Source organism: Bombyx mori, chromosome 5, assembly GCF_030269925.1.
Source record: "Bombyx mori chromosome 5, ASM3026992v2".
NCBI lineage: Eukaryota > Metazoa > Arthropoda > Insecta > Lepidoptera > Bombycidae > Bombyx > Bombyx mori.
The window spans coordinates 3,694,022-3,713,504 of NC_085111.1; the positions used below are offsets into that span (position 1 = coordinate 3,694,022).

Genomic DNA, 19,483 nt, shown 5'->3' on the forward strand with positions numbered 1-19,483 from the left:
TTATATTTTGCGTAATTACTATGGTAGGATCTCTTGTGAGTCCGCGCGGGTAGGTACCACCACCCTGCCTATTTCTGCCGTGAAGCAGTAATGCGTTTCGGTTTGAAGGGTGGCGCAGCCGTTGTAACTATACTTGAAACCTTAGAACTTATATCTCAAGGTGGGTGGCGCATTTACGTTGTGGATGTCTATGGGCTCCAGTAACCACTTAGCACCAGGTGGGGTGTTAGCTCGTCCACCGATCTAAGCAATAAAAAAAAAAAAGAATCAAATCCTTCCACTTACATCGGTGTTGGGCAGTCTGTTGTAACTCCTCCCAAGTCATGACGCATGAGCATGCGTCTATTAAGTTGAAATATGTAAATCTCAATGCCAATCTCGATCGTAGGGGCGGGCGGTAACAAAAACTCGTTCATACTTGGCAACAATGATGTGTATGTAGTACATTCGTTCCGTCAGTTATTTTAACAAAGCGTTCAGAACTACTTCAGAAATAAATCAACGGGCACAGCGGCCGTAAGAGACCCCGTAACGATGTTGCACAAATACGGAATTGCGTCGGCTGATGTAACCAACCGCTTTTACGCACAATGCTAACGATCTGCTACTAAGTTATAAAAGCAATCAATCAGTTTTTGTTTTAAATCGCTTTTGCGAATCTTTTATAGATTTAAAAACAAAGCAGTGTTTGCATTACTATTCTAACCGGTCACCGTCCTCGCCGAACCCGTCAATTGCGACGAAGGGCTCGACGAGTAAATTAACCCATAGACACAGCCCACAGAGTGTTTTGTCGAATCTTCTCAGTGGGTCGCGTTTCCGATCCGGTGGTAGATTCTGCGAAGCACTGCTCTTGCTAGGGCCAGTGTTAGCAACATTCCGGTTTGAGCTTCGTGAGCTCACCTACACGTCAAGGAAAAGCCTCTCAAGGCTATCATCACGTATGAGAAAAAAAATTAAAAAAATGCGCCTGGACAAAAACCTATAATTAAATAACTAATAATAACTAAATAACTGGGAAGAAATCACGAAGGGCCATCCGGTCCCAAATAAGGATTCCCTGTGTTATGGGTACCAGAGAATAACATAACATAAATAGTTAAATACGTTTTAATATATAGATAATCACCCAGACAAAGAGCAAACCAACCTGTTCATCACACGAATATTTTCCCGATGCGGGAATCAAACTCACGACCCGCGGCGCAACAGTCTTAACCGCTAACTACTACACCACAGAGTCAATTAATAACGTATTACATTTTTTTCGGTAGTCATTAATTATAAATAGAGAATTATAATTATAATACGATCGAAGTCTACCCATTTCCTGTTATTGGTGTTTGCAGAAACAGTTAATGCAATTAAATTTCAGATTAATGCGATCCACCCGGTGGATTGTTCGTTGCGTCAAATTTTCGTGTTATCACTAGAATCGGTACGATAGTTCCTTACAATATGAATTCCGAAAACATAATTAGATTTTGACCATTTCTCTCATTTGCAGTTAATAAAACTATATTACAAATTAAATTTGTATTATAGGTTGTTTTATGATTGACAAATATGATTTATACATAGGTATACGTATTAATATCACCAATGCGGGGTATAGTCAGACCGAATTTTTAAGGCTACTAAGGTTTTTACGAATGTTTTTTATTAGTAAAATAGAAAAAAAAAACAATGCAAAACATTGAAAATGAAAACAGATTTGAATTTTTAAACAGACAGCATCTACAACACGGGATGGCAAAACAACAATTTCCAGTAACACTGAAAAAGCGACATCACGGACGTTACGGAATCAGTTTTAAATATCCACATCCTGTCACGGCATACTCCATTTCCTTTGGTGGGATTCTTTACGTGACGCGAATGGCGTTTCATCATATGAACGTGAGATGTTGGGAAACTCATCGATATTTATAGCACGTGTCGTGTTAGGATCAAAGACTGACCCCGTACTACGACTTCACTTCGGAGAATATTATAACGTGTTCAATAATAGCTACTTTTCATGCGCTTAAAGTGTTTATTTTTTTTGTAATTCTTATTTGAACAATACTAAAAAAAATATTAAACCATCAATGATATGTGGTGGATGTTTTCAATATCTTTTTCCCTACCTATTTGTCGGTAGCCTAAGGGACTATACCAACTTCGCACGGACCGATAGGTGAGCTTGAATTACTAACACCAGCCCTAACAAGAGCAGTGCTTCGCTGAATCTACTACCGGATCGGATTCGTGATCCACTGAGAAGATCTGGTGAGAAACACAGTGGGTTGTGTCTATGGGCTAGTTCGCACGTCGAACTTTTCGCGGGAGTTGACGAGTTCGACGAGGGCGGTGACCGGTGCTTGACGAGCCTAAAAGCACCGAGAGTGGGTTTTTTGGGATCTCGTTTTAGAAAGACACGAATGATATATATTATATAATAATGAGGTCACGTCCGGTGCATTCGTATCTAGCGATGCACCGGTGTTCGAATCCCGCAGGCGGGTACCAATTATTCTAATGAAATACGTACTTAGCTAATCTTCACGATAGGCTTCCACAATAAAGAAATAATATCTAAATGTATGAATAAAAATAAAAAACCCGCAAAAATTGCAATTTGCGTAATTACTCTGTTACACTTTAGGTACCGCTATATAATATATGGCTATTTCTGCCGCAATGCAGTAGTTATACGTTCCATTCTGAAGGGTGGGGCAGCCGTCGTAACTATACTAAGATCTTAGAACTGATATCTCAAGGTGGGTGGTGGCATTTACGTTGTAGATGTCTATGGGCTCCAGTAACCACTTAACACCAGGTGCAATCTAAGCAATAAAAAAATTGGTTCTCTAAATTCTTATGTATGTGTATTTATGTATGAATTTACAAATCTTTTACAGAAACGTTTTCTTCGTTTATATTCACATCACGGACTAACGCTAAAACATTTTATGATGGTTTAACTGATCATTACGTCACATGCCATAACCTTCGTCAACTCTCAAAAACATCGTAAATTTATAAATCAAGGCACGCGATAAACATAAGAGCTGTTAATCACAATGTCACGCCGATCATCCGGATATATTTTCATTGTTTTTTTTTTTAAACAGCTACTGTTTGTATTATATATAGCGTTAACCGCAATGCGGTGGCGCTTCAATGGAAATAAAAACGCTAAAGTAAAATATTTAAAGGCTTACAATTAAAACTTCGAGATGACTTTTGAATTTTTGAAAGAGGAACTTTTTTATTTATTGCACTTGTAGGCAGACGAGAGCATACGGCCCACCTGATGGTGAGTAGTTACCGTCGCCCATGGACTTCAGCAATGCCAGGGGCAGAGCCAAGCCGCTGCCTACCGCTTAATACTCTCCACAAGCCTCTTTTGAAGAAGGACATGTCATAGCGCTCGGGAAACACCCTGGAGGGGAGCTCATTCCATAGCCGGATGGTGCGTGGCAAAAAAGACCTCTGGAAACGCTCTGTCGACGAACGCAGCGGTTCCAGATAATATGGGTGAACTCTACTCCGATGGCGGGAGGTGCGATGACAAAAAAGAGATGAAGGGATCATCTCAAACAATTCCTCAGAGCTCACTACAAATTCTGTTAAAATAAAAATAATAAACAAACTCTGTACCGCTGTTGTACCGATGTATTTATGTATGTCGCCAAGCAGTCTTGCTTTCCGGTTTAAAGGACAAGAAAGAGAGTTAACTTCGTATTCTGATTTTCCATTACAAGGTTTACCGCTTTCAAAAACATCGTACAGGTGGTAGGTAGTTGTTACAAGACCGTAAGCTTGATCAAAATATTTTGATTGCATTATTATTATGCAATATTTTTTTGTGAAACATAATTATTTTTTACAAAATTTACTAAAAGAATTATGAGTTTTATTACACTTTATTATATCAGTATAGATTAGTTAAGACATACATGAATTGTCAATATGGAGAGATTAGAAATAGTATACATAAAATCTAAATAAAAACAAAAAAATTCTAAGAAAGATTTTCGTACTACGGAAACAGATAAAAAACAAACAAAAAAATATATCCAGCGACTCGTAGTAAAACAAAAAACAATGTAAACAAGCCCGTGTTCGCAGCATTACCATAATAAGTCCATAACGACGTGAATTACGACCGAAAACGTGTTTACATCACGTAAAAGGCTTTGTGACATGACTTTATCAAGAATCAAGATGATACAATGAAGAAAAGAAACGTATAGACGACCTACAAAACAAGAGTGTATCACAAAAAACAGCGGACAAAACTATAAAATGGAATGGGCAAAGGAGAAAAAAATAATGTACAACGTTTCCGATCGACTCGGTCAAATGAACTGTCCTTCATAAATAGGGTTACCATGTATTCAAATTTAAAAAAAAAAACAAAACTCTTTGACTCTGATTCTATGGAACTTGAGGCGTTTGCGCAATTACCTGTATGGTACATGCACCGTATAGTAAGCTCTAATGTGAGGCATGAGACAGAAATCTTGATTCCGTTGTAAACAGCTGCTCGTTGTCCTGCTCTTCAAAATATAGAAACGGAGGCTCAACGAAGGGTATTTTCAGTTCCATTACAGTTTTGCGCTTGAAAAAGATATATTGCTCACAAGGACAGCTAGTTCCTCGCTCAAGGAGAAGCTTGCGTCCGCCATCTACTACGTACTTGATCACTCGTGTTTGTCTTCATAAATTTATTTACGAGGAAAACAAGCAATAAATACAATTTGTATCTGCAAAATATTATGATATATACAATCATCGATCAATGACAGGTTAACGGTGAGCAAAGGACGTACAATTAAACGCATAAATTGTCGATACTTTGGCAGTTTAGGAATTTTCCATGCAAAGCAAAGAGCATTGATTGCACACAAACATGCAATTGATATTATTTCCGATTAAAATGGAAGTATTTCATTACTTTGGGGGAAGTTGTCGCCTTTCTCTACTTAATCCGATAAAGCCCCATTTCGCTTTAGTATGTTGGACACGTACTGTATTCACACAAATTTTCTCTGAATAAATAAAAATTGGAAAACCGAAATGAAAACAATCTTAATCTTATTGAAACTGGAAGTTATAAATTAGAAAAAGAATCTCCAAAAAAGGGTTTTTTTTATTAAAATATTCTACTATTTTTTTTTTACTGTAGTGTGACTTAATTCAGGACTGTTCTCGCGGCATGGTAAACGTAATACAGACCGAGATGTGGTCACGACTCAGATTATCAACGTTTCAGCTCAAGGTTGCGGTATTGTAGCTTACACAATGCCACGTTACTTCACGTTAGAGAAATATTATGTATCTCATGTCCGACACATTAGCATTTTGTTAGCATAATGTTTTTGCTGTTAACGATTCTGGCCACGATTTTCACTTATTATTATTTTTCATTTCATCAATGATAAAATTTAGTTGTATAATGCGTGTCCTGTTTTCCTATCTACTTGTTCTACCTGTTTTCCAAATAATACAGTAACAAATAATCGTATAAATCGATGTATTAGTGAGTTATTATCGACCTTATCGACTGCAACGACATCCAGTTACATATTCACGTATACCATAGGGAAATATTCTTTATGGCTGTAATATCGGCTCGGTTACGTTTATCCTTGGTATTTAGCATACCACGACCCCTAAATTTCCAATATTACTTTCCAATCTTTTGTCCTTAAAATCATTTAATTTCTAGAACGTATAAATAGTCCATACTTTCATCACCGATGGTAAGTAGTACACAGGTAGATGATAGGTCACAATACGATTGAGATATCGAATTCGTGCCTCAAGATGAGAGCTAAAATGACTCCCATTACACAAACACCCATTTTACTCGAACGACCTTTTTAATTTCTCCCCGCATCTATGTGAGTTTTTCTCAAACGGACAAATTGATTGACACGGTGTTATTAGTGAAAAATGAGTGAGTGCGGTAAAATTTCGCCATCGGGAGCGAGCTGTATATGTATAATTAACTTTTTTTCAGGATGGCGTGATTTCGTTAGCACAAAAAGCGAGGTCAATGACTTTCAGAAAGTACCGCAAAACACTTTAAAACTACATTTAATGAGTTTTCGTTATTTTCCTTTTATCTGAGTTACTGAATAATGGTAATATTTTCGTGACATATAATAAATACAGTCTGTAATCTAGTAATCATTTTGCGTTGGTAGAAAATTAATAGACTATTGTAGATACTAAATTTTAGAATTAAATAAGCATTTAGTATATTTGTGTACAATCTGGGAATAACATTACAAAATAATAACCGAACAGAATTATTACAGAATTAAATAATTACTTAATTTACAGAGTATACTGTGAAAAATTGTGTTAGTTACATTGGGCGGCATCCCTTCCTGCCTTCCTCCTTGTACGGAAATCCATAAATAGAAGGGAGCGTAAAAGTAAATAATATATCTAAGCTCTTTATCTTCACGTTTCACTATTTAGTAAACAGTATATATTACTTTGTACAATAGTATTTACAAAGTAATATAATGAACTTTCAAAGTACTGATACGCAATAGACAAGACTCCAAAGAATTTAACAGTGCTTGACAGATTTGATACTTATCATGAAAAGATTTTTTTTTCTTCTCGAGTTGAAGGAGCTCAACGAGATTACGTAATACGTAATATCTCGATAAAGGGAGCTAGTGGTTTAAGAGACCGATAATTTCTGTATGAGAAAGCTATTTATCAAATATACATGTATGTAATTCACTGACCTATTGAATATTCAGCCTGTAAATAGGCACTTCACACTAATTATTAAAAAATAAGCCACCGCGATAACAGTAACCGTCTAACATACTACTGATACGGCAAAATTGTATATTATTACACAAATAAAAAATACATGCATTAAAATGGGTTCATAGTAACAGTTTCTGTGGCGTTCACTAATTCCAAGAACCATTGATTGAACGTAAGTTATGTATTATTCTTATACAATTACGATGTCCAACAAAAACATAAGCACCCAGATTTCTAAGCACACTTTAAAAATACGTACTTAAAAAATATGTTAACAAAACAAGTTTTAAGTTTTAAGACACGGTGATCGTATCGCGCGATTCTATTTTAAGCGATGATCGAACTCTGCATTTTTTATCACTTCCACCCATACGCGGAGCCGTACAGACCACTGGGAGCGGTCGCATGAGTTTTTTTGACACATTTTTTACAAGCACCATTTTTTTTTTGCCGTAATTTTTGGCGAAAATGTAAACACGCTTTGTTTTTAAATTTTGTGTTGGTGGAAAAGTAAAATGGTCAGCAGTAAAAGATCTATCTATAAACAGTACCTATTGACTCTGTTTTAGTTATTACGGCTAAAGATATAAATCTTTACGTTTTGATATGACATTATTATTTTTGCATTTGAAAATGAAATAATTTGTGTATGCAGTGCTTGTAGGTAATAAATACAAGCAAACATTAAATCAGCAAAATAATTCATATCAAATTTTCATGTCTTTCGTGACTATCAACGCCATCTATGTGTTGAACAAGGAAACAATAGTTACACTGATCTACAATAGACTAGCGCCATCTTCCGAAACAGTTGCAAACGATTTACTTACAATATTGCTTTAACGAACATCGAGGACTATTTTCATTGGGTTATCAGAATCTAAATGATTACACGCACAGAGCACTTATAAATACCTCAATACGTGTCAGCTTTTTTTGATCGACTATTGGCAATATTAAGATGAAACCAATTTATGAAAGAACCCAAATGTGGAAGTACTTATTACGTGGAAGTTATCATAAGAAACTAAGTTTGTTTAATATATAACATGAGTGACCGAGCTCATGGTACATGTTATGTAGTTACTAGAGCTGAAACACATCATTATATTGATATATTTACGAGTTTGTGCGACTCTTAACGTAGGTACCTATTTAAACTTTATAATTTGTAGAAAAAATTATAATTAATTATCTATCACTTTTTTATTGCAGAGTTCGTGTTTTTATTACAAAGGTTGCTCTGTTTTAATTATTTTATTCGTGATTTAGTTCGTTTCCTGTATTTGTTCTAATAAGTGAATGGTTTTCGTCGTTACATGTGAATATGGAAACCAGAGCGTGAAACTAACTACATGCTTAAAGTGGGCCAGTGTCAGAAATTGCAGGGTCCCGACGTACTATCAGAAATGTGTGAGAAAGTTATCAGGGAACCGGCAGTTGACTTGAAAGCCTGGATCAGGTTGACCACGAAACAGAACTGTTCAGGAAGACACAGTTACCAGGTTAGCTGCACGCCGAAACCGGATGATGTAACCTGGTCTGGCCTGGTTCTGCCCCCGGCATTGCCATGGGCGACGGTGACCCCTCACCATTAGGTGGGCCGTATGCTCAACTTATATAAATCACGTTACGGCAAGCCTTTTCAGAAAAAATTTTTTTTTATTAAACAACGGATACTATTTGTATAGGTTACCATAATTCAGATATTTTACGTTTACATAGTTTCTCAGTGGTACAATTTTCGACAAACGGGGTTATGTCGTAAAACGTATTTAATCATTTTAGGTGAAAATTACTGTAATGATTCGAGAGTACAGAAGTGAAAAGAACGGATCATCTCAACAACGTAACTTTTCACAAAAAAAATTATTTAAGCGATATTTTAAAATTTTGTACTGTCAGAGCCACCTGGGTGTGAATTTTAAAACTAAGTGTTTCGCTCTGTGAAGCGACATCTAGCGTTCCTTCGTTTAAGTTTAAAATAGAATTCTAAGAACACTGTAGCTAGTTTTAGCTGTACATTATAGATGGCGCTGCGGTACATTGCAGATTGAGACACAATGAAATATCTTAATGCGGTGTCGTGTCGATGTTTTATATACTATATAAGAGAATAAAAAAGGTTGGGTATGATAAAAAAAAACTAATATTTATATAATGTACAATGGATGATAATCATGTTTGACACACTTGGCTAAAAATATATAATAAAAAAAGAGCCGCCCGAACAGGGACTTGAACCCTGGACCCTTGGATTAAAAGTCCAATGCTCTACCGACTGAGCTATCCGGGCTCATATCGGTAGGATCAAAATACCAAAACACTATCTGTGTAAACTTTTTGTTGCTCACTTTAATTTTAATCAATAATTAGGTATAGTTCGGAGATTAATCTTTTTAATAATTAATAAATATGTACCAGTATTACATCATTTGATTTGCCATATTATATTAAAAAGTGAAATTTAATTTCCATTACAATCGAAATAATCCTACTTTGATCTATGTTTCCCATTAATAAATAAATTGTAATTTTATTTTATCCAAGAAAGTGATCATTATAGGTATAAAACCAGTAGACTACAACCAACCAGTCCGTTTGGGTGAATTTAGTCACAAGTTATGTTACAGCCACTCGACGCTAGATGGCGGTGCTAGTGTCAGTTTTATAATAGACATGTTTAGTGAGATTTTTATAACAAACGTGCTCTAATACGCAGTAGTCCAATTTTAATTTGTGTCAAGTTTAATGACGTATGAGTGATCTTGATAAGGTTAATAAAGACTTGAAATTTATTTTTAAAGTATCGGGTTTAGAGTAAACAATAAACATGTAAGGTGATTGTAGTGTAAAGACAATCGTTAGAAAAATAAATAAAAACTAATGCGAGCCTTGCCAACAAACCATGTATGTAGAACTTCAAACCCTGAGGACGGTCTGCTGTCGTGGGCTTCTCTTGGCGGGGCACAGGACAATACACAAGTCAAAGGCCTAGAGTTATTTCATAACGCCATTCATTTTTTTTTTTCACAGAGGCCAATGAACTTCAGGCGCACCTTGCGCGAACGCTGTCAAATTGCATTGTCGGCGCAAAACTACACAATGCAATGTACTTACTGAATGACGTTATGATACATTCACACATACACACACAAACACACATGTACAATTGAAACATAATAACAATCCTTCGAATAACGAAATCAAGTTCCGTTGCTCGTTAAATATATACTATACCTACGTACTTGTTGCGCTAATTTTACACAAAGCCTTTTAGCACAAGTCGATTCCGTGAATCATATCGTTTCCTAAAAAAAAAACATTAAATCTTAAAGTTACGTGTCAATCGGAATTCGTTAAAACATTGCATTATTTTTTGTAAATTTTATATAAGGATTCATTTCTCGCTACTAGTAAGGTCTCTTTACCTGATCCAAATCAATAATGAGCTTTATCGTGCAAAGGGATCGCTGTTTTTATTCTATCACAATAGAACGAACGGAATGCACCCGGCACATTGTGATTAATGTTCATTCATTCATTCATTCATAGATTCTTAGATCTATGGAGCAACGAACCAGTGATAAATATAATTTAAAGGTGACAACTACAGGGAATTATGATAAGGTTTATTCCTATCAATTTCAAAACCGTTCACATTATGAAGAATGCGCTAAACACGCACCGAATAGAGAATCTTCTCATTTTTCATAAGAAATCGCTTACAAAAAGAATGCAAATAATAACATAAAACTATCTGTTCTTGAACGTGTTCACAAAGCCAACATCGTGAATCAGTCGACAAAACGAATTAAAATATTTGAACATCTAATTTTAGGAAGGATTGAATTAATCGAGAAACCTAATTAACGTTTTTTTTTTTAAATAAGAACGCGAATGTCAATAGACCGAAACGTTTCATATTTAAGGCAAAGTTGAGTCAGAGCCATCGACAAACGAAATAGGTCGATTATAAAAAAAAAGTATAATATTCAACGTGACACACTAATGGACAATCAGACAGGAAGGAGACCTTACTAGAAACGATGAGTATTGTTTTGTTATAATATCCGATCGACTTCCAACTTCATTTTGGTGACGTATTGAAAGCATTGGCATTCAAAACGAATGCTTTCTACATATTGATTAGGCTCGGGGCAAAAATATCAACCATCGGATAAGTTTTTCATCAAGTAATTGATGAACCTGACTGAAAGGGCTTTCTTTTTGTACTGTTAAGTTCTAAGCTTGTATTTTATATCATAGGTAATCTTTGAGACGGTTTGTTTTATACAGAAAAGTTTGTATAGTTATTATTGGACCTAAAAATAGAACTTGTTCAGATGTTCTAAATAATAAATAATTAATTTTAAATACTATTCGAATTCAAATTACTTATTTAGCTTAGTTTTAACTTAACTTGCTAGTAAAATGCTACGTACTTCCATTTTCGATATTAACATTTTTTTAATTTTTTTTGTTGCTTAGATGGGTGGACGAGCTCACAGCCCACCTGGTGTTAAGTGGTTACTGGAGCACATAGACATCTACGACGTAAACGCGCCACCCACCTTAAGATATAAGTTCTAAGGTCTCAGTATAGTTACTCACATGTTAATAACTACAGTTTTTATTTTGAGTTTTTACGATTACATTACTTCTTGAAATTGAAATGGACGTTTCTTATTTTTATATAATATCCATCTTAACACAATCGCATAAATTTTAAAATCAATGTTTTGATTTTATTAAAACAGTCGAGGAATGCAGATAAATTTAAAGCACGCGATTAAATGGTAAAGGGGAATTATACATATCAATTATTATGTAGTGCGACTTAATTACTGCTTTAATTAATTACTACTTTACGTAGGTAGCTATACACAAATTCATGTTTTTAATGGACGTATCTATTGTTTTTATCACATGACAAAAAATTATATTTTTTTCTTGTATTATTTCATTGGTATTCCAAAGCTACTGAAATATTATAATAGATTTAGATCCGATCGTTTTGCAAACTGTTTTATCATTTCAATAAGTCACCAAATATGTTGTTACTTTTATCGTAATGAATGACTCACGGTGTCGGTGTGCGTCGCAGACAATCATAGTACCTGTAACAAAAAAAAAAAAAAATAACATTACTACAAACTCATCGGAAATATATGTAATTAAAAGTACTTTTAAGCCTTAATCTCAGATGTTTCAAATACTACAGAGTTTTTACGAATAAAACTAGTTTTAATTATGTCAGCGACTCGCGAAATTCTAAGAAAGCATTTTTTTTAAATAATATTCTTTAATGTTCTTACATTCTAGATGTTTCGGTACTCTCTTAGAGTTTGTTCACTTCGCTGAATCAAAAAGAATTCAAACATTATTCTGAATAGCAGTTTGATGAGAGCTTATCAATCAATGAATGATGCGAAAAGAGCAATATTGCTGAAATCCTTACACATTACTGAATTAATATAAATTAGTTAGATGATAATAAATATTTAGATTATTAAGTTGAAATAGACGACAACGACCAACAGATGATGTCTTCGATACACTTCATAACTAAAATCAAGAAACAATTCCGAAATAAAATGGATAAATGATTATATTTATTTACAGTTTGAAGTCCATCAGTGTACTGTACTGGAAAAACTTCACAAGTGATTGCTTGAACAAGCAAACGTGCCACTTATCGAAAAACTACGTATAATAACCCCTATCGAAAACTGGAACGATAACGGTTACATAAAACTTAATTGTGTTATGTAAATTAATTAACGAAAAGGAAACATACTGTCGTAATTTCACATTATCAGTGAGGGCAAGATTATAATGAATAACTAACTATTGTATAATATGATGTATCGAATAGGTAGGTGGGTACGCTTATGCATCAAGATAATATTATTTCAGACGTCGTGAGGCTAGAAGATCAGAATCGTCAAATTTATGAACATCTAGCTTACATCAAAATTTGAACTATAGTAGGTACATTCAACGTTCGTTCTTATACCCTTTTACACCTTTAATAAAGTACTTTCCGAGTTATGTTCTACGTGCATGAATTATCTTATAAAATTATGGCCTTGTTTACTACAAACGCTTTAAGGATAATTACGACAATTGAGTCGTCTATTATCAAAGGCGGCAATCTGTACATTTGGACAAAAATTTTTTATTGATATGTCAATACAGATTTATTTGAATATAATCGTCTCCTTCAAAGAATACGGTTCAAAACCTGCATTAAATAAAGGTTAATAGTTAACCTGTTATTTATCTAAGATGTCGTTCCGAAGAGTTTTGTGACTGCCAATGGAATACAAAGTCAATAATTCGTTTTTCTGATTTACCAATCATTGTCCAAAAGTCAGATTGCCGCCTTTGATAATAGTCGACTCAATTATTGTTTCATTGCTTTCATAATTTTGTTCCAATGAAATTAGATTTACTTCATTACGTTACATAAAAGTATTTTTTCTTTGAAAACATTGGATTGCACTTTTTTCCGACCTATTCGCTAGTAGTCTAAGAGGCTATTCCAGTTACGTCCGGACGGGTAGGTGAGCTCACTCACGGGCTCAACCTGAGAGAATTTGCTAACACTAGCCCTAGCAAGAGCAGTGCTTCGCAGAATTTACCACCGGATCGGAATCGCGACCCGCTAAGAAGATCCGGGGAGAAACTCAGTGGGCTGTGTCTACGGGTTTGTTCGTTCGTCGAACTCTGTCATAATCGACGAGTTCGACGAGGACGTTGACCAGTGCTTGTGAGCTCTAAAAGCACCTGCATTTATTACATTTTGCTTAAACTCAAAACTCATTTTAACAGCATCAGCGTACTGAACAGAAAACCGAAATTTTCCTTAGCAATTCCTATTTTTACTTTTCCTTCCTGATACAATCATTTTTTGTTCTAAGCACTGAATGCAAAAGTTATAATTGACTTGACCAACACCCCGATTCTTTTGTCAAACATTAGACACATGTCCTTCTAAATTGAACTCAAACACCACATTAAAAATCGAAAGTGTCACAATTCATATTATAATCAGTACTACAAATAGCTCTCATGAATGGATACATCATATTATAGTAATGTGAATGAACCGGATCGCAGCGATATCGGAACACCGATACCCGCGGTCGGCAATTTGTTATTATTAAACGTAATAAAATAATGTAATTAGCTACACCCAACCGACCCAGACGCTCTCCACACAAAACTAAAAGAGTGACAAAAGGCCAAAAAAAATCATTTTAACCAACATTGGGCGTTTAAAAAAAAAATTAATTGGCCAATGTCAAGAAATTTGATTTTTATTTGACGCCTACCAACGAGCATGGTCATTGTCAATGCTAATATTAAAACTACAAGTCTAAAATGTATGAATGTGATTCTGATAGTCTCAATATACATAAAAAAGATAACACAATTAAAACAAATTTTCAAACCCATCAAGTTCCTCCGAAGTGACACTAATATTAATTTGTGTCCATAAATGTACACGATCATCATTATTATTCTGATATGGAAATCTTAAGATCTTTCTCGAACGAATTAAAGTAACATAATAATATTTCTTTTATCGACATTCAAATAATAAGAGTATTTTACATGCGGAACCAGTTTAATTTGGTTAACCGAAATGATTCACAGATATTGCATAACTGTCATGGTCACTAAAGAAACTGTAAGACTGTAAGATAATTTCTCAGCAATCTCATAATATGACAAAAGGAAATAATTTTGATGCTGAAAAATAGAAAATATACCGCTGAAAGCTAGCTATAAGTGAACAGATCGTCTATTATTCGTTTGCCGTATCAACTGAAGTTAACTTCTTCTTCTGAATGATTTCCTGAACTTAGGAAACCATAGCATTACAATTTTATTAGCTTTATCTATATTATCTATATTATCTATATATATAAAACTGAATTGCTGTTCGTTAGTCTCGCTAAAACTCGAGAACGGCTGAACCGATTTGGCTAATTTTGGTCTTGAATTATTTGTGGAAGTTCAGAGAAGGTTTAAAAGGTAGATAAATATGAAAATGCTCGGAATTAAATAAAAATAACAATTTTATTTTTCCTTTGATGTGTCCCCATCGGACGATTTTCTTTTGTTTGTTTTAAGTTTATTTTATACAAAAGTTTAGGTCTTATAATTATCGATTGAGGCACTACGAAGTCTGCCTGGTCAGCTAGTATCTTATAAATAACATTAATGAAGGGCCATTATAGTATAGTCAAATAATATGCAGACGGTATTGATCTTAAGGGAGTTTGGCTCGTCATAACAAGTATGTGTAGACAATTAATCAATTTGCTTTTAGCGACTTTAACATTTATCTAGGATGGAATTTCGCACACTTGTAAACAGCTTATCTTTCGGGGGCGTAGCAAGGTATTCGTTATTTAAGTAGTTTGACAATGCCGTAAATTCAAAATCATTGATAAAAAAGCGGTATTTATACTTTCGGCATCGCAAAACCATAACATGTATTTTTATGTGGAAATACATATTTATTGAATACGTTGCTGCTTTAAAATAAAATAAACAGTTACAGATGGGCAGCTCCTTTAACTTATACCCCACGAAGTACCTTAAATGGACAGTCCATAGACATCACAACTTACGCCCCGCCATCCAGTATGAGGTCGAAGTAACTTCGGAATATTTTGCGGTCTGTTTTCATGGATTTATCTGTGTTAGAATTTTCGCAACATTGGCTGATAATATATAACGCTACAGTTCATATTAAATATAAATCCTTAGCCGAAATTGTCACGGTAACTAAAATATACATACTACTTAATATACCTAATATATAAACTTCACAAATATCACAAAGGCTTACTAAAGCATTTGATTCATTCCGCCTCGCCCCCATAGGGATGCATTGCTCTAAAACAGATACATACCGCTGTTCTAAATATTCTTTGAAATATATTTGTTTATTGACGACACTAAAACTAGTCAATAGTTACAAAAAAACAAATAGAAGATAATAGTTTGACAAAGAGTAGGAAAATGTACTAAGCAATTTGTTATTTGCTTATTTACATATATACAACTAATGGATCGCTAGTTGATTTCTTGAAGCTTGATTGTACTATAAAAACATTCCCAGGAGTGTGCCAACAACAACTGTACCGAGTTTCATCAAAATCGGATGAATGGTTCAGGACCGCATACAGGATAAACATTGATTATTTATGGCGGTATAAGTAGTTTACGAATGGTATGTTAACAAGATTTTACCTTTTAAGCTTGCATAACAAGTAGATGTTTGTTTGTAATCACAGTTGATGCATCGCAGTCGCGAACCAGTCTTATTTAATAGTGTATTTTTTATTTGTTTAAATATGGACGAGTTTTTGGTTCATGAAGTGATTAGCCGAGTCTATTGACATTAAACTTGATTGATACCGTTCAGCTTGAGACATGAACTCGATAGGGACTTAGACTTTATAAAATGTCATTCATTAAATATCTAGTTCTTTTTTTAATTGTTTAGATGGGTGGACGAGCTCACAGCCCACCTGATGTTAAGTGGTTACTGGAGCCCATAGACATCTACGACGTAAATGCGGCACCCACCTTGAGATATAAGTTCTAAGGTCTCAAGTATAGTTACAACGGCTGCCCCACCCTTCAAAACGAAACGCATTACTGCTTCACGGCAGAAATAGGCAGGGCGGTGGTACCTACCCGCGCGGACTCTCAAGGGGTCCTACCACCAGTAGAAGAGTTCATTGGATCGATTAACTAAATGTATTTGGTTTCTTCACTATGGAGTTTAAACATTTTCATATTTTTGCGTATTCGTACCAAGAAGCTGATTTTCCGATCAATTCAACGATTACACATGAGTTACTACTTATTAGCCAAATCCAATAATTAGCAGTTTTATAGAATTTAACATGTTTCTGGCAAAATATATAAACAGGTTTATTATCATCCGTAATCGACCTTGACGACTACATTGGCATTCTGAGAAATTACATAATTAAAGCATAAAAAAAAACAAGACGTAATAAAACTCGGGACGAGTTAACACAGCATTATAGCAAAAAAAAAAACAACATTAGACGATACCAAGTTCACGGTTTATCATGCAAATACAAGAATCGAAAAACTTCATCTTGAACACGTATCAATGTGATCAGATCACGTAAAAAAATATACAAATATTACATAATATTGGTATTGGCAATGCCTATGTTAACAGGCTGTTGAAGTAGTTTCTGGTTGAATGGCAATATTCCAGTGCGGCCACGCTTCGCCGAAGATATAGCAAAATATGTTGTGCAATACATCGAGAAATTGCCTGCGCGCTACCTATCGCATGCTGACGGTATTATCACAGCGAAACTTCCGAAGTCCAACAACTGAAGGACAACATTCTCTTTACCAACATTTTTATTGGATTTAATTGTGTACAACATATAGAAATAACACTAATAAATATTTTTATCACACTTTTTTTTGGAATCTGGTGTTTTTTTTTTTTTATGATTGAAGGATTACTGTTGGCCCGGAGGCCTTTCCAGTTTCACCAGGACAGGTGGGCGAGCAAAGGCTCAGCCAGGAGGGGTGGGATTTGCTAACAGCTGCCCGAGCGCCTCCAAAGGAGACCTAACAACTCAAGAGTAGCTGCTTCGCGAATGAATCTACTACCGGATCGGAATCGCGACCCGCTGAGAAGATCCGGCGAGAAACTCAGCGAGCTGATTCATGGGTTAGGTTGCACGGCGAACTCTTTGTCGAGTTCGACGAGTACGGTTACCGAGGTCCCTAAGCCTGCTCCTAGAGCTGAAGGCGTCTAGTGCAAAGGTTATTGGATCTGATGGATCCGTAAGGACGTGTCTAGGGCGTCGACGGTGACTGGCTCCTGCATGATCAGGATTCGGGGAGTAGTCAGCGGCGGCTACGATAAGGCGATTATCATGACGTATAGCCTTATCGAAGTACCGTTCCGACGCTGACTTCATGTATTTCTGTATAGATTCGAGGCCCAGGTCGTCGTGTAGGTCAACGTTCCTCATGAACCACGGAGCTCCGATGGCTAATCTGCAAAAGCGGGATTGTAGAGATTGAAGGGTGTCTATGTGTGTGCGGGCCGCGTGAGCGAACACCACACTCGCGTAAGTCATGACGGGCCTTATGCAAGTTTTGTAAAGTGTCACCTTGTTCCGAAGGGACATTTTACTCCGCTTACAGATCATGGGGTAGCGGAATCTGGTGTGCGGACTGCTGATACATACTAGGTACTGGGTGCAGTGGAAAAACATACCAATAAAATTTCATAACTCACAAATTCGTAACTTTTAAACATAGATTAACAACAAACACTTGAAGATTATCTCGATTGTATGATTTTTTTTAAACCATTCTTCGTTTTATATCCATTCGAGAGTTACGGAGCACCCCTCAGGTCTGCATTATTGTTGAAGATGGGGATTAAAATTACACAATTTAATGTGAAGGCTCAGGTAACTGTTCACCAGGGCCGTGAATTTAATCGCAATATCAAAGTACATTTAAAATTGGTGATAAAATTAATGACAATACTAATCCAAATACAAGAAAACGTTCACGAACCGTCGATGAACTCATTCAAAGGATATTTGGAATGATTAAAAATAAATTATCGTTTCCAGACGAGGACCACTATGCAGATAAGAATCCGGTACCTAATCGTTTACTCTGACTGTTATGGACATACGGCGTATGACTAATTATGTTAACGGTGTCGCTCAATATGACCAGTGTGAGTTGAACTTCTTTTTACATTTAAGAAGAGAAATGAAAGAGATGGGAAAGTAACACCCTTAGGACCGGTTAGCTGCGTTTAAACTTAAACACACGTATTGGAATACAGATTGTATTATTAAAAGGCTGTACAAAAGCTCCCGGGTTAGCTGGTAAAAATGGGCGGGACGGTAGTAACTACCCGTGTTAACTCACAATAATATGTCGTACACACAAAAAATTCAGCTAAATAAAATTTTGTTGTGCTTTTATCGGTAAGCCCCATCACAACTACGAAAACAACTGATGATCAGCAAACAACTAGATAGATTTTTTTATCACATTTAGATGGATTAGATCTAGATTTATTTTGAGTCGACGTGGCCTAAAGGATAAGACGTCCGGTGCATTCGTATCGAGCGATGCACTGGTGTTCGAATCTCGCTGGCGGGTACCAATTTTTCTAATGAAATACGTACTCAACAAATGTTCACGATTGACTTCCACGGTGAAGGAATAACATCGTGCAATAAAAATCAAACCCGCAAAATTATAATTTGCGTAATTACCGATGGTAGGACCTTTTGTGAGTCCGCACGGGTAGGTACCACCGCCCCGCCTATTTCTGCCGTGAAGCAGTAATGCGTTTCGGTTTGAAGGGTGGGCCAGCCGTTGTGACTATACTGAGACCTTAGAACTATATCTCAAGGTGTGTGGCGCATTTACGTTGTAGATGTCTATGGGCTCCAGTAACCACTTAACACCAGGTGGGCTGTGAGCTCGTCCACACATCTAAGCAATAAAAAAAAAAAAAAAATTTGATGGATGTTTTTTGAATAGATCAAGTTTGAAAAAAAGAGAACGCATTGAAACGTTCCCCCCAAGTTGCAATATGAAGCCACAGACAAACAATGGCTTCAAATTTATAATA

General features: G+C 35.7%; 1 protein-coding gene and 1 non-coding gene across 5 annotated transcripts in view; both read right to left on the minus strand.

Annotated features, from left to right (window-relative positions):
* LOC101742811 (protein bunched, class 2/F/G isoform) overlaps positions 1-19,483 on the minus strand; it is a 171,584-nt gene that overhangs the window by 117,388 nt on the left and 34,713 nt on the right. The window contains exon 2 of one of the 4 annotated variants that reach the window (XM_021352041.3): positions 11,874-11,906. The exons of the other annotated variants lie outside the window; for them this stretch is intronic. Within the exon in view, the coding sequence (XP_021207716.2) occupies positions 11,874-11,906 (33 nt within the window). The remainder of the gene's footprint in view (positions 1-11,873; positions 11,907-19,483) is intronic. 4 annotated transcript variants of the gene reach the window in all.
* Positions 9,010-9,082, minus strand: TRNAK-UUU (transfer RNA lysine (anticodon UUU)). The gene has a single exon. It is a non-coding gene; the product is annotated as a tRNA-Lys (tRNA).